This window comes from Tribolium castaneum, chromosome 10 (genome assembly GCF_031307605.1).
Source record: "Tribolium castaneum strain GA2 chromosome 10, icTriCast1.1, whole genome shotgun sequence".
Classification (NCBI taxonomy): Eukaryota; Metazoa; Arthropoda; class Insecta; order Coleoptera; family Tenebrionidae; genus Tribolium; species Tribolium castaneum.
The window spans coordinates 1,169,540-1,186,521 of record NC_087403.1 but is presented as its reverse complement, the minus strand read 5'-3'; the positions used below and the strand labels follow the sequence as shown (position 1 = coordinate 1,186,521).

The following is a 16,982-nucleotide window of genomic DNA, read 5'->3' as shown; positions in this document are numbered from 1 at the left end:
TTCATTTTTATTATTATTTTTTTTAATGCTACAAACGGTAGCCAACGTGGAAGCGATATGAAGGTAGGTGTATTTTATTGCTGTGTCGTATTTATTTATTTCTCAAACCAATAATTTCATAAAACTTAATTGCAATTAAAATCTTTAAATGCGGTGTTGAAAAGTGATATTTTGAGTGACACATTTTAAATACAGTAACTATAAATGAAATAAAACACTCAAATAATTTATTGCCACGTAATTTTGTCTTTAATTTCAATGAATGAAAGTGGCTGCTCAAAATTTAATGCAAATAAACATTTTTTTGGTTTCATTTTTATTATTATTTTTTTTAATGCTACAAACGGTAGCCAACGTGGAAGCGATATGAAGGTAGGTGTATTTTATTGCTGTGTCGTATTTATTTATTTCTCAAACCAATAATTTCATAAAACTTAATTGCAATTAAAATCTTTAAATGCGGTGTTGAAAAGTGATATTTTGAGTGACACATTTTAAATACAGTAACTATAAATGAAATAAAACACTCAAATAATTTATTGCCACGTAATTTTGTCTTTAATTTCAATGAATGAAAGTGGCTGCTCAAAATTTAATGCAAATAAACATTTTTTTGGTTTCATTTTTATTATTATTTTTTTTAATGCTACAAACGGTAGCCAACGTGGAAGCGATATGAAGGTAGGTGTATTTTATTGCTGTGTCGTATTTATTTATTTCTCAAACCAATAATTTCATAAAACTTAATTGCAATTAAAATCTTTAAATGCGGTGTTGAAAAGTGATATTTTGAGTGACACATTTTAAATACAGTAACTATAAATGAAATAAAACACTCAAATAATTTATTGCCACGTAATTTTGTCTTTAATTTCAATGAATGAAAGTGGCTGCTCAAAATTTAATGCAAATAAACATTTTTTTGGTTTCATTTTTATTATTATTTTTTTTAATGCTACAAACGGTAGCCAACGTGGAAGCGATATGAAGGTAGGTGTATTTTATTGCTGTGTCGTATTTATTTATTTCTCAAACCAATAATTTCATAAAACTTAATTGCAATTAAAATCTTTAAATGCGGTGTTGAAAAGTGATATTTTGAGTGACACATTTTAAATACAGTAACTATAAATAAAATAAAACACTCAAATAATTAATTGCCACGTAATTTTGTCTTTAATTTCAATGAATGAAAGTGGCTGCTCAAAATTTAATGCAAATAAACATTTTTTTGGTTTCATTTTTATTATTATTTTTTTTTAATGCTACAAACGGTAGCCAACGTGGAAGCGATATGAAGGTAGGTGTATTTTATTGCTGTGTCGTATTTATTTATTTCACAAACCAATAATTTCATAAAACTTAATTGCAATTAAAATCTTTAAATGCGGTGTTGAAAAGTGATATTTTGAGTGACACATTTTAAATACAGTAACTATAAATAAAATAAAACACTCAAATAATTAATTGCCACGTAATTTTGTCTTTAATTTCAATGAATGAAAGTGGCTGCTCAAAATTTAATGCAAATAAACATTTTTTTGGTTTCATTTTTATTATTATTTTTTTTAATGCTACAAACGGTAGCCAACGTGGAAGCGATATGAAGGTAGGTGTATTTTATTGCTGTGTCGTATTTATTTATTTCTCAAACCAATAATTTCATAAAACTTAAATGCAATTAAAATCTTTAAATGCGGTGTTGAAAAGTGATATTTTGAGTGACACATTTTAAATACAGTAACTATAAATAAGATAAAACACTCAAATAATTTATTGCCACGTAATTTTGTCTTTAATTTCAATGAATGAAAGTGGCTGCTCAAAATTTAATGCAAATAAACATTTTTTTGGTTTCATTTTTATTATTATTTTTTTTAATGCTACAAACGGTAGCCAACGTGGAAGCGATATGAAGGTAGGTGTATTTTATTGCTGTGTCGTATTTATTTATTTCTCAAACCAATAATTTCATAAAACTTAAATGCAATTAAAATCTTTAAATGCGGTGTTGAAAAGTGATATTTTGAGTGACACATTTTAAATACAGTAACTATAAATAAAATAAAACACTCAAATAATTAATTGCCACGTAATTTTGTCTTTAATTTCAATGAATGAAAGTGGCTGCTCAAAATTTAATGCAAATAAACATTTTTTTGGTTTCATTTTTATTATTATTTTTTTTAATGCTACAAACGGTAGCCAACGTGGAAGCGATATGAAGGTAGGTGTATTTTATTGCTGTGTCGTATTTATTTATTTCTCAAACCAATAATTTCATAAAACTTAAATGCAATTAAAATCTTTAAATGCGGTGTTGAAAAGTGATATTTTGAGTGACACATTTTAAATACAGTAACTATAAATAAGATAAAACACTCAAATAATTTATTGCCACGTAATTTTGTCTTTAATTTCAATGAATGAAAGTGGCTGCTCAAAATTTAATGCAAATAAACATTTTTTTGGTTTCATTTTTATTATTATTTTTTTTAATGCTACAAACGGTAGCCAACGTGGAAGCGATATGAAGGTAGGTGTATTTTATTGCTGTGTCGTATTTATTTATTTCACAAACCAATAATTTCAAACGTATTGTGTATCCTTTATTCTGTATAATATTTATTAAAGTCGCTTGTTGTAACTTTCCTACAAATTAATTTTTTTGTTGGTTGTGTTTTTAATTTATTTTTTAGGTTTTGCTACAAATGGTAGCAGATGCAGTACAAAAGGTAAGAGCATTTATTTAACGCCAAGTGAAAAAGCTTTGATTTTTGTGTACTATTTTTTCATTTCACAAACCAATAATTCCTTTATTCCCTTCATTTGAAATAATCATTGTTTACCTCATCCTTATATCCTTTTTTCCTGGCAAGAATGCTCTAAACCTCCACGTGGTTCTTGCCGGACAAATTAGTTATTGACTAATTTGACCAATTAGAGCAATCCTTAAATATAACATTGTTGACTGTTTTTTACAGCCGTAAAATTATGTCGCTTGTTGTAATTTTCATGCAAATAAAGATTTTTTATTGGTGTTGTTTTTAATTTTTTTTAATGCTACAAACGGTAGCCAACGTGGAAGCGATATGAAGGTAGGTGTATTTTATTGCTGTGTCGTATTTATTTATTTCACAAACCAATAATTTCATAAAACTTAATTGCAATTAAAATCTTTAAATGCGGTGTTGAAAAGTGATATTTTGAGTGACACATTTTAAATACAGTAACTATAAATGAAATAAAACACTCAAATAATTTATTGCCACGTAATTTTGTCTTTAATTTCAATGAATGAAAGTGGCTGCTCAAAATTTAATGTAAATAAACATTTTTTTGGTTTCATTTTTATTATTATTTTTTTTAATGCTACAAACGGTAGCCAACGTGGAAGCGATATGAAGGTAGGTGTATTTTATTGCTGTGTCGTATTTATTTATTTCTCAAACCAATAATTTCATAAAACTTAATTGCAATTAAAATCTTTAAATGCGGTGTTGAAAAGTGATATTTTGAGTGACACATTTTAAATACAGTAACTATAAATGAAATAAAACACTCAAATAATTTATTGCCACGTAATTTTGTCTTTAATTTCAATGAATGAAAGTGGCTGCTCAAAATTTAATGCAAATAAACATTTTTTTGGTTTCATTTTTATTATTATTTTTTTTAATGCTACAAACGGTAGCCAACGTGGAAGCGATATGAAGGTAGGTGTATTTTATTGCTGTGTCGTATTTATTTATTTCTCAAACCAATAATTTCATAAAACTTAATTGCAATTAAAATCTTTAAATGCGGTGTTGAAAAGTGATATTTTGAGTGACACATTTTAAATACAGTAACTATAAATGAAATAAAACACTCAAATAATTTATTGCCACGTAATTTTGTCTTTAATTTCAATGAATGAAAGTGGCTGCTCAAAATTTAATGCAAATAAACATTTTTTTGGTTTCATTTTTATTATTATTTTTTTTAATGCTACAAACGGTAGCCAACGTGGAAGCGATATGAAGGTAGGTGTATTTTATTGCTGTGTCGTATTTATTTATTTCACAAACCAATAATTTCAAACGTATTGTGTATCCTTTATTCTGTATAATATTTATTAAAGTCGCTTGTTGTAACTTTCCTACAAATTAATTTTTTTGTTGGTTGTGTTTTTAATTTATTTTTTAGGTTTTGCTACAAATGGTAGCAGATGCAGTACAAAAGGTAAGAGCATTTATTTAACGCCAAGTGAAAAAGCTTTGATTTTTGTGTACTATTTTTTCATTTCACAAACCAATAATTCCTTTATTCCCTTCATTTGAAATAATCATTGTTTACCTCATCCTTATATCCTTTTTTCCTGGCAAGAATGCTCTAAACCTCCACGTGGTTCTTGCCGGACAAATTAGTTATTGACTAATTTGACCAATTAGAGCAATCCTTAAATATAACATTGTTGACTGTTTTTTACAGCCGTAAAATTATGTCGCTTGTTGTAATTTTCATGCAAATAAAGATTTTTTATTGGTGTTGTTTTTAATTTTTTTTAATGCTACAAACGGTAGCCAACGTGGAAGCGATATGAAGGTAGGTGTATTTTATTGCTGTGTCGTATTTATTTATTTCACAAACCAATAATTTCATAAAACTTAATTGCAATTAAAATCTTTAAATGCGGTGTTGAAAAGTGATATTTTGAGTGACACATTTTAAATACAGTAACTATAAATAAAATAAAACACTCAAATAATTTATTGCCACGTAATTTTGTCTTTAATTTCAATGAATGAAAGTGGCTGCTCAAAATTTAATGCAAATAAACATTTTTTTGGTTTCATTTTTATTATTATTTTTTTTAATGCTACAAACGGTAGCCAACGTGGAAGCGATATGAAGGTAGGTGTATTTTATTGCTGTGTCGTATTTATTTATTTCACAAACCAATAATTTCAAACGTATTGTGTATCCTTTATTCTGTATAATATTTATTAAAGTCGCTTGTTGTAACTTTCCTACAAATTAATTTTTTTGTTGGTTGTGTTTTTAATTTATTTTTTAGGTTTTGCTACAAATGGTAGCAGATGCAGTACAAAAGGTAAGAGCATTTATTTAACGCCAAGTGAAAAAGCTTTGATTTTTGTGTACTATTTTTTCATTTCACAAACCAATAATTCCTTTATTCCCTTCATTTGAAATAATCATTGTTTACCTCATCCTTATATCCTTTTTTCCTGGCAAAAATGCTCTAAACCTCCACGTGGTTCTTGCTGGACAAATTAGTTATTAGCTAATTTGACCAATTAGAGCAATCCTTAAATATAATAAGTATTCTTGATTGTTTTTTACACCTTTAAATTATGTCGCTTGTAGTAATTTTCATGCAAATAAAGATTTTTTAATGGTGTTGTTTTTAATTTCTTTTTATTGTTTTGCTACAAACAGTAGCCAACGTGGAAGCCATAAAGGTAGGTGCATTTTTTCCCTTCAATTTATCTGTGGTATTGAATTTCTTATAGTTTGAGTGCCACATATTATGTTGTATTGTGTGTTTTTTATTTTGTATAATATTGATAACATGTAACTTTTATGCAAATAAAGATTTTTTTATTGGTGTTGTTTTTAATTTCTTTTTATTGTTTTGCTACAAATAGTAGCCAACGCAGAAGCCATAAATGTAGGTGCATTTTATTTTTGTCACGTATTTTTTTTTTATTTCCAATAATTACCAATAATTCTTTTATTTCCCGCATTTTCTAATAATCATTGTTTACCTCATCCTTATATCCTTTTTTCCTGGCAAGAATGCTCTAAACCTCCACGTGGTTCTTGCTGGACAAGTTAGTTATTAATTTGACTAATTAGAGCAATCCTTAAATACGAATTTTTTTTAAATTCGTTAAGATCCTAAGGGTCGTTTGTCCGAACATGATTTTTGTACAGTCAAAGGCCCTATTAGAGGGCTTGATTTCCTACAAAAATTAAGAAAATTGCAGGATATAAAAGGGATGAAAAGAAAATAAAGTTTTCGAAATAGGGAAATTTTATAGAATCTTTAAAAATTCATTAAGGTCTCAAGGGGTGTTTGTCCGAACATGAATTTTTTACAGTCCAAGGCGCAATCGGAGGGCTTAATCTCTTGCAAAAATAAAGAAAATTGCGGGATATAAAAGGGGTGAAAAAAAATAACGCTTGCAAAATAGAAAAAACTTAAAGAATCTTAAAAAATTCATAAGGTCCCAAAGGGTGATGATTTTTTCACAGTCGAAGGCTCTATCGAAGGGCTTAATCTCCTGCAAAAATAAAGAAAATTGCAGGATTTAAAGGGTGTGAAAAAAATCGGTTTGCAGTGCTTCAATATAAGAATAAAAAATTCAGAAATTAAATGCAGTCAAGTCCGCAAAATGACAAATCGTCCACGGTGGTAGGAGTGCGCAGAGACGAAAACTCGTCACGGACGAGTCCAATCTTTAAATTAGGGGTGTTGGTAGAAAACAGTGGCGTAGCGTGGCCCTACATCTGTAGGGAATTTGTCTTAAAATTTAACATTTCAATATTACCAGGTATAATAAAAATACCAGTAGAAACATTTTTTGCAATAAACGCGTTTTTACTCGTTACTCATTGAGTATTTTTATTTATTCGACGTCTCTGCTTTGTATTTCTAGGAGATCAACGTGTATTAGCATTAGATATGATTTTTACTATTTCATCTTGCTATTATTGAATAGAGGAAATAGTAACTACTACAAATTATAAATCTCAAACCCTTCTTGATCATGGAATAGTTTTTTGCTACGCCACTGCTCAATCTCCCCACTCGATGAAGTACGCATTGGCTCCGCCTATCGTGGTCGTTTACGGAGTTTCCGAGCTCTAACCAGTTTAACATTTATTTGTAGTAGATAAAGTGGCCACGTGACCAAATTAAACCAATCAGATGCTCTGATTCACGGACTAACCGCAAATTTAAATTGTTAAAAAGGTGTAATTAATGTTTTTACAAAATAACATTTTTCAAACGAATAGTATTGCATATTTATTAATTTATCTTTGTACCTTTCCAGTCAATAATCATCAATTTATTGTTAGAATTACTAAATGGTTTTTGTTTTGTGTAAAGTTCGTATGTGATTTGCGGGGTGGGGTCGAATAAAAGAGGCGAGTATTTTCATTAAAGTTTTATCAAGTGCAAAAATTATGACAATATTTTTGTAAAACAGGGATCATATAAAAAATTTACAACTCAGGGTAAATAGAAGGCATTTACAATGGTTTAAAAAAGTGTATAAAAATAATAACGATCAAGTGTTTATATAGTATACGAGTGGACTATCTGTAGTATGAGGCTATTGAGACCGAAGGAAGAACACTACGAATTTATACAGCTTACAAAATTGAAAGCATACATTTACAATTACTCCCATTTATAATACAATAAAGTTACAGCTGCCATTACAAAACCACAACTGAATGTTTTTGATGCTTTTTGTACAAGACATATTAAAAAAATACTATAATCATCTTATAATAGAACAACTAGTAAAGCAGTTATAATAGTTGATAATAAATATATCGAATTATCTTACCTAATATCCAACAGTGCATTCATTCTGCCAATATATCAAAAGAATTCGTGCTCGGCGACAAAACATTTTATATTTTACACTTACAAAAGCCAAACTACAAAACTCTCAAAGAAAACCATTTCGTAAGTTGGTGATTTAGCCATTTTACCTCACAAGAGAAGAAATGAAGCTGTTATTTGAAACATAACAAGCAACAATCATGCAACAAATTAATAACCACGATACTAGCACCCATGTCCTGTTTTACAGAAAGCCGAATTGACACAGTATTATTGTTTAGTGTCAAGTTCCCATTTTTGAGAAAATGTACGTCTCATTTTCGATCACAAAAAAAGAAAAACGAAAAATCTTTCATAATTTAATGATATCTCGGCCTGAGCCTTAATCTTAACTTAATACAAAAAATAACAGGGCAATAATCTACGTAATGGTAAATTATTGCAATGTAAATTTTCAAAATACTACAAACTACGAAAATCGTAAAAAAAATATTTCAGCTTAACTTACTTTACTTAGATTAATTTGAATTATTTTTATATAAGCAGGTTCTAAACGAGTTATGTACAATAAGTTTTGGTCAAGTCACTTTGTATGAACTCTGTGATGCCTACTTATTCGATCGGATTCATAAAAAGTAACTTAGTGTGGATACTACTTATTGTACGCCTAATACAGTCCAAATTAATGCCACACTTGATATCTCTTAAATTAGGCAGTGTCAAGAATAAAACTAATTCGAGGAAATGATGATTAAAGCAATTTTGATGTTTATTACCTAACTTACAAATAATTATTTCTCAAGCGTGAAACATGTCATAAATTTATAGTCATTATATATTATATGAGAACGTAATTCCTTGGGCAATAATATGAAAAACATCATAAATATACGATCCTATAATTAACTATATAATACATAAAGATACACAAATTATTCCAGTACTTAACAGATCAGCACGTTACAATTTGCAAACATTCAGTACCTATCGTTTCCAAATTGTGACGCAAAACAAAAATATATTACTATACATTAAATTCATTTTGATTTTTATTTTTAAATTATGCGTAACCTAAAATGGACGAATTCAATTTTTACCCGAAATAAATATCAGAACACATTGTCAAACAATAAATTAATATCTTCCACGAATAAGTGAGTCAATTAATTTTTCCGATTCTTTCTCCATATCAAGTACACAAAATAAATTCTAAAAAAATGTCACAACACTGCTCTAGCAAAAAATATGTTTAAAGAATTAGTTTAGAGTAAGTGGTCACGTTTAAACATACGTGGCCAATGCATTATTGTTAACCCCTGCCGTAATAGAGGGTGGGCCAAGCTGCTTCATGTTGCTTGGAACGTATTGACCTATGAAAGATCCGTCTTCAGTAAAACGCCCTGAAATTGCAAATTTTTAGCCACGGCAGTCACCACTCTGGCCGATTTTAATTGGAAATTGAAAAGTGTTATAAAACAGAAGCAGATCGAGATTTAGTACCAGCCAATAGAAAATTATTTTGACCAAGCCACCCATAAAAAATAAAATAAAAAATAAACCTTACTATACAAGAGTTGCAAACCCTTGCGATGTTGTTTCTCCCTGACCACGTTTGCGGCCATATTGCCCAATAAATGACCCGTCCTCATTCATACCCTCTATGTAACGTAAAAAAACTTAACAAAAAAAACAAAAACAAACAATGGGACTGAACCTACCTGTGTCTCCGTCACCGTATTCGGCCATTGAATCGGTATCACTCTCTGGACCTACTTTAGGTTCGCTGCTCATTGAAGCTCTACCATGTGACTTATTGTCTAACCTGCAAACGGTTCGGTCAGGTCACCAGACGCTAAAGCCAAGGGGACGACAGTTTTTAGCGTTTCGTTCAGCGGTATTTTTAACCCAACTGTACACTCAAAAATCGAACCGAAATCTTTTAAAATATGGGCCAACAGAACAAAAAAATTTATATTCGTAATTTCTAACGTAATTACGTGATTTACGTAAATACAAATGTCTTATTCTTACACAAACAATTAAAAAAAATTGGTGCCTATACAGGGACCAATCAAAAGCTCAAATTCGCGTTTTTTAGACACAATTTAAAAAAATAATCGGTTGACGCACTTGTTAGTAGTTAAGAAGATAATGGGAAAATAAAATCTGCTAAATTGTGGGCTTTCAAACACAACTCGTCCCCTTTTGGCCTGAAACAGTGGCGTAACTTACGGTTGGGAATATTCATGAAAACCGCCCTCGTCGGGATAATCGTGCCGGCCATTGGCTTGCTCCCGCTCATGAACGGCGTACTTCCCGCCCCGGTTGCGCTTAATAATACAAACGACGATCAAAATTAACAACAAAATGGCAATGGCAAGCATCATCCCAATAAACCAGCCTGCCGACGCCATATTCTCATTGGCCTTGATTAAAGGCCCGTCCGAGTAAATATTGATAGTTTTGACCTTACTATCAACGTAATAGTCACCATCGACCGAAGTCACCTTAAAGTCATAACTCTCCCTTGGGGCAATCCCGGGAATCTCAACAAAATCATCATTAAGGACTTCGACTTCTTCATAATTCGGTTCCGCCTCTCTCTTGTACTTCACAATGAAGTGCGAACCGGGATTTCCGGTTTTATCCGGCCTCCATTGAATCCTAACGGTGACTTTCCCGTCATCGTCGGCCTTGACCGTCTCCCAGTCAAAGTCCGGGACTCCTGGGGGCGTGCTAGCCCCAGACGGACTTGTCCTTCTTTCAATATAAAACTCCTTTGATGGCCCGGCACTTGTCCTTGCCGCTATGTAAATCACATAGTTGGTATCGGGTTCAAGCCCACTTAACTTCGCACTGAGGACATCCCCGCCCCTGATTTGGGGATTCCTCGCGATTTTACTATTGGTAGTACTGTCGTCCAACCGGCGGTAGTAAATATCGTAACCGGTCAACATCCCGTTCGGTTTTTCCGGTTTCTTCCAAGTGAGTAGAAACGCGGATGAGGCGGTTTTCGTGGCATCGTTCGGCCGGAACGCCCCCAGGGGGTAAGCCTCGAGGTAGGACATAGCCTCGGGGACGCCTTCTGGTGTCTTGAAACTGAGCGTTTCGCTCGGGGGGCCGTTGTATTTGCCGTTGTAGACAAAAACTTGAGCGTAATTCATTGTGTAGGGGTCTAGGTTATCGACGAGGGCTTTGGCAACGGAGCCTTGGACCTGGATTTCATTGTGCATTGGGGACGAGATGTCGCTCCATGTTTTGATTTTGTAGCCTTTCAAGTGGCCTTGGACGCTCTTCTTGTCAACGGGGTTCCAGCTAAGGAGCGCCGTCTTGGGGCCTTGGATTTGGAGAAGGGTGAAGTTCGTGGGGGCTTCGATGGGGATGTTTTCGCCTGTCGAAGGCCACTTTACCGTGGTTCAAATTTTACGTTATACTAACCTGAATAGCCTATAACTTCCTTCGGTGCGACGTTGGCTTCGCCCTTCTCGTTCATCGCAACGACTTTGATGCGATATTGTTGAAACGTGGGTTGATTATCGACAACGAATTGTTTAACCCTCCAGTCGGTAATGTCGCGGCTTTCGTAACGCTCCCCTGGTATGTCACGCCTCCAGTAGACGCGGTATTGGAATTTGTCGGCGTTATGTTCGATTTTTGGCATTGGCTAACGAGAAAATATAGTATGCAACTCATGGTAACTCTCAACTTACCGTCCACGAAATAATGAGATTATCGGGTCTGTCACCTTCACCCTTGACATCGTCAGGGTTCTTGTAGGGCACATCTGGCTCAGTTGTGCAAACATCTGAATGGGTGGAAGGTAACGATTTTCCGATTTTGTTAACGGCAATTACTCGGAAAGTGTAATTAGTCCATGGGCTCATAGGAACCTGATCAGTTTACCACAGTGTTATTTTGCAACTTGTGCCGGAAAAACTTACATTGTAGCTCATATCAGTCGCTGGCACGTTATTGTAAGCCGCAGTCCACGTTTCAGGAGTGAACGTGGTGTTATATTCGATGATATAGTGCGAAATTGGCGCCCGGTTGTCGCCCATTGACTTCCACCGAATGGTGGCGTCCTTAGCGTGACACTCGACTCCCTCCATCGAGGGCGGATTTGGTACATCTGAACCAATCAATCATCCAAAATCGCTAAATTTAAAACACTCACCTTGAACAATAAGTTGAGCTTTGGCAGACGCTTCGTCTAACGCGGTTCGAGCCACGCAAGTGTAAGTCCCTGAATCTAACTCAATTGTTTGAGTAATGGTCAACGAATAATCACTCGAGCGCACGAATCTTGGTTCCTCCTCTAGGTCGATAGGCTGGTCGTTTTTCAGCCAAATTATTTCCAAGTCTAGCGAATCGTCGCTGACTGCGTTGCACCTAAAGGTGGCCGAAGTGTGCGCCGCCACTTCGTAGTCCTCAGGACCGTCGGTGATATATGTGTGGGCTACGGGGAATTTATAAAACTCATTTTTACTCAGAATTTATGTACATATTCGCCCACTATACATTGTAATTATTTTTAAAAATTCACCATGTGATAAAAAATCACTTTAGACAAAAATAGACTATTTAATAGGATTTTTTCATAACGCAAAGCGGCCGGAATATGTAACAACTTAATAAATAAATTCTAAGAGAAAAAAAATTTTTTGCACAAATTTCCCTTGTCTAAATATCGATGTCTCACAGAAATATATCGATCGTCAAATTTATCAAATAATTGGATATCATTATTGTGCGCCTTCAGGGAACAGTTTGAATTTTTTGGAGTTGGGAAAAATGATTTAGTCCACTCACATTTGACGAGCAGTGCCGCTTTGGCGCTGGCGTTGCCGAACTTATTTTCGGCGAAACAGGTGTAGTTGCCCCTGTCGTCAAACTGGACGTTTCTGATGATTAGATCGCCGTTTGGCTGGACAATGTAGCGTCCACCTGTCAATTCCCGCTCGTTCAAACTCCACTTAATCGAGGGTTTAGGCGCCCCTAAGACCTTACAAATCATAGTGACATTTTGGCCATCGACTGCTTGGGTATCAGTCGGAGCTTCGAGAATCTCAGGTGCTAGAGCTACAATCGGAATGAATTATTTAATGTCTTTGTTGGTCAACTCCATACAGAGAACATTGACGTAGACGTCCTTGTACACGTAACCCAAAGAATTAGTAGCGTTACATCCGTAATTTCCGGTATCGCTTTCGACAAGTCTTTCGATAACGATTCGATTGTTCTCGACTCGTCGTCTCGGATTGGGTGGTGCCTCACTTATCGGTTTTCCATTATGAATCCACTTGATTTCGGGTTTGGGGACACCGCCGGCCTCGCACCGAAACTCGACGGTTTCGCCCTCGGCGGCGTTTTGACGCTCCGGTTCAGCGATAAAGTAGGGAATCGCTAAAATGTCGCGGTTAACTCATTTAACTATTTTTGGCTCGGGTTTAATACCGAAAACTTTCAAATCGATCGAATACGATTTCGCTTCGCCGACTCCGTTACTCACTTCGCAGGTGTATTTACCCTCGTCTTCGAAGTTCACCACTCGGATAACCAGCGATTTGCCGTAATTATCCTGAGTTATGCGGTCCGAAGACTGGATCGGCTTGCCGTCTTTGTACCACACGGTCTGCGGCAGCGGACTACAATCGCATTAATCGACGCCTTCACTCGTCGCTAAATACTTACGTCCCGCCGAAAATGCAATACAATTTTTGTTGTTTCCCCAAATAGGCTACAGTATTTTTCCTTGAGACGTACTGTAACACCGGTTCCCGCTTATTAGAGGCGGCGGAGACTCCGGTGGAGACAACATTGAGCAAGACGCTGTTTCCATACTTGTATTCGTGTTTGAAGGGTGAGGTTGCCGCACACGCATACTTGAAATTATCGGTGACATCATCCCTCGTCAAATTCGAAAACCACAAATTCCCTTCAGGATCGATCGTCATTCGCGAGCTATTAATCGTTTTGAATCCTCCATTCGTGTAGAGATAAATCCAGTGCACTATAGGTTTCGGCCAACCATCGGGTGGTTCGCACGTCAGTTTGAAGGGTTCGCCCTCATCCCCCGATAGTGAAATCGGTTGCGTCGTTTTGAACGAGTTCAATTCGGCTTTTCGCATGAATACGGAGTTCGAGGTGGCGACTCCGTGCTCGTTTTCGGCGAAACATTGGTATTGGCCGAGGTCGACATCGGTCGGTTTGGAAATTGATAATGTACCACGGCCTTGCTGTTGCGATATGCGGTCGTCGTAGGTTTGCCAGTGGAAGGGTTTACCGTTTTTGACCCAACGGTATTTTGGTGCAGGTTCGCCTATCGCTTCGCATTCGATGTAGAAGGGCTTGTCGGTTTCGCCGCCGCTTTCGACTTGGAACAGGACTTCGTCGGTTGGGGGCTGTTTCACGATGTACGGGGGGGATGAAGCTGCCAACAAACGCACTCGGTACAACCGTTTTAGACCTTTGGCGAGAATTACCTTCCTTTCCTAGCGTGCATGATAAACTAAACGCAGTCACTAACAAACTTAAAATGAATCGATCTGCCATCTTTGAAGTGTGTGTCGAGTACACCCTGCAAGGAATGAGACATTGTTAGAACATGGTGAAGAAAAATCGGGTTATCACGTGAAAATATGAATAACTTCCGATGACGTGACACTGGCACTTCGCCGTTGATTTCATTACATATTCAAAATGTTGCGTGAAGTTATTGAACTTATGGCAGCCGAAGTGTAAATTGGACGCTATAAAAACGTGATCCTCACTGTGTAAAGTCTGTACAATAAATGCATGCAGGCCGCAACAAAGGAAGATCGTTGCATTCACTATACAAATATTTATGGCACTGATAGCGGTTATTTAAAAATTCAATAAGAGCCCTTTTCCGGTAAAAAATGTGCACGACTCTTTGTGTTCATCCACCCTCGCTTTGCATCAAAATTCAACATCCGCAAGCCGTCATGTGGAAAATATCTCCAACAATTCCAATTCGAGTATTCTCACCAAAAGCTTTCGGTTGAGTAAATATGTGTCTCTAAGTTGTAACGCAAACATTGGCGAAAGGAAAAATATCCTCACGCTTGCTCTTGAACCCATCTATTTAAAAACAATCATTAATTCATTCATTGTAAATTTATATTACAATGACTGGGGATAAGCCACTTATGTGCCCTTGTTTACAAGCTACACTTGATAACCCTCTCAAATGAAGTGGTCAATTACTAATTAATCAAACAATTGCTTGGTAATAACCGCTCATTTGTTTGACCAATCGGCTAACCCCCGTATATCCCAAATTTCTAGGATCGATCGGAACCAAGTGGACACGAACCAATTTATCAGATTTCAGGGAACGACTAGTGTAAAATGAAAAATTAAGTACATTACGTGGTAATTAACGCTCAAATATATCGATTTATGACTTATTTATGGCGGGACCTGGGGGTCATTATCCTTGCTTTTTGTGTTTCCCACGTACTTATCCAAAATTACAGCTTATTGGAAATTGCGAAACGGGAAAATTTATTTCTAGAACAAAACAAACAAATTGAGTGGAAAATTTCACAGTTACTCCCGGTTTTAAAGATCGAATTTGCCGGTAAATTTAATTAATTAGAAACATGGGGTCGCGTTGATAAGACTTTTACAACTCATTAGTACTACAATATTTTTATTACACTGTCCTATAAACTACGTTAATACAGTGCAGTGATGCAAGCTTTATCTCGTGCTTTACGACAAACCGACTCTTCTTTCTGTTGTTAAATCGACAATGATAACAAACGTCAATCATCTTTTATGCTATTTTTATGCGAATTTTACATATGGTTGGACTTAACATGTCATAAAGACGTTTATGTCAAGTAAACCGAAAAATGGTGGCGATAGTTTACTATCGTATTAAAAAATGTGGGTTTAGTAACAGTGATGTCACTAATAACGGCGCCACCTTGTACTAATTACCCTAATAATTACACACTTTTCTTTTAACAAGTGGTTTGATTACGTCACTAGTAATTTGATTGATTAATAAGTGCGTCCGTTCTTCCTTTGGATAAATTTGTAAATTTTCATTCAAATTAGAGAGGAAGGGATGCGAGTGGAATCATCAAAGCTGAGTGAGTCATTTCGAGAGTAAAGCAAATAATTCTTCTAAATATAAGGTTTCAGAAACCCCTTGAGCACGGAGGGTGCGAACTGTGTAAACACAGTCTTGTGTCAAATGACAAGGAAATTTGACAATAATTACATGTGGGATGGATTTAACGCGTCGTCCGCGACTCAAATCATGAGTATGACATGAATATAAATTACGAATGCAATTACTTGAGTATTTGAGCTATTTATATCCATTGATTAAATTTAAGAATAGGTTACCCGAATTGGACTTACGATAAACAGACTTCAATAACATGTCGAAGCATTTGAAATAAGGATGACTTCATTTACATTTCGGAAATGACAAATTGTGGAAATGTCAAAAAACCACCGGCAACTTGATCTTGCGAAAGAATTATTTTCAGATTAGGTTAACTAAATTTAGATATTACACAATGGTTCGGGGGATATTACCCCCAAAATCAATCGAAAGTGACTCATTATTAGCGATATTCGGGAGGAAAACAATGCATTCCAAGTCGTTGAATGTTGATCGTTTTCTCACTTTTGACATAAATTAAAGCTCGACGTATCGAAGGTGCAACTTGGTGTTTTGTTTTTGCACAGGTCGTTATCTCTGTTATCTCGATAACAGCCTATTATCTAGGCTCATTACAGACACAGAAAAACTTACCAGATTATTTCAAAATCTATGTTATTTGTCCATGATAACGATTTATCACTACACTACAAACACACAACAGAGATAGGTGCGGTCTAGGCGGTCGTCACACTCACTAACCAAATCACTTATTTTCACTATCACTGGTTCAGATCTGCGAGTTTCACCGGATTTTCAGTCACCTAATCATATGGCAAAAATGTCTAAACGAAGGATTTGACTGTCCATTATACTTCAACGAAAATGATTCATTTTTATTTCATTTTGGACGAAAACCTTTCGTGTTGGTAGGCGTGGTGTTTAACGGCGCCATCTAGCGCACATCAGCTGCACCGAGACCCCAGTGAACCCAAATTGAAGAAATTCCTTCTCCATTACGTCATTATTTATTAATACAAATTATTTTAAGTTCGAAAAGATGATGCAGTTGCTTCTTGCAAAATAGATATTTTTATAAACGTGACTTCAATGTCACATCACTATTAGCACATTGCATCCTTCTTAACACATTTTTCCTTGTTGTTGTTTAATTTCCAATGATTCAATGAGCATAAAATAGCATGATAAGCTTCCGTTTCTATTTTTAAACTCGCATTGTTTAAAAAATCACGT

The 16,982-nt window shown here is 34.9% G+C and overlaps 1 protein-coding gene across 4 annotated transcripts; it reads right to left on the bottom strand.

Moving 5' to 3' along the window:
• Positions 1 to 7,163: 7,163 nt before the first annotated feature.
• Positions 7,164 to 16,684, bottom strand: Nrg (Neuroglian). Of its 4 annotated transcripts, none has more exons than XM_015979721.2 (14): positions 15,983 to 16,029; positions 14,068 to 14,162; positions 13,277 to 14,015; positions 13,040 to 13,230; positions 12,713 to 12,988; positions 12,395 to 12,664; positions 11,760 to 12,041; positions 11,527 to 11,714; positions 11,296 to 11,475; positions 11,024 to 11,249; positions 9,818 to 10,976; positions 9,304 to 9,407; positions 9,145 to 9,243; positions 7,164 to 8,985 (listed from the first exon to the last, which is right to left on the bottom strand). In XM_015979721.2, exons 1-13 carry the CDS (start codon positions 16,012 to 16,014, stop codon positions 9,149 to 9,151), a joined length of 3,837 nt encoding a protein of 1,278 aa, XP_015835207.2. In that variant the 5' UTR covers positions 16,015 to 16,029; the 3' UTR covers positions 7,164 to 8,985; positions 9,145 to 9,148. The 4 variants fall into 4 exon arrangements, with proteins under 4 accessions (XP_015835207.2, XP_015835203.2, XP_008200376.1 ...); XM_015979717.2 differs by having other exon boundaries at positions 9,150 to 9,243; XM_008202154.3 differs by lacking the exons at positions 9,145 to 9,243; positions 15,983 to 16,029 and adding an exon at positions 16,383 to 16,684.
• Positions 16,685 to 16,982: the final 298 nt, after the last annotated feature.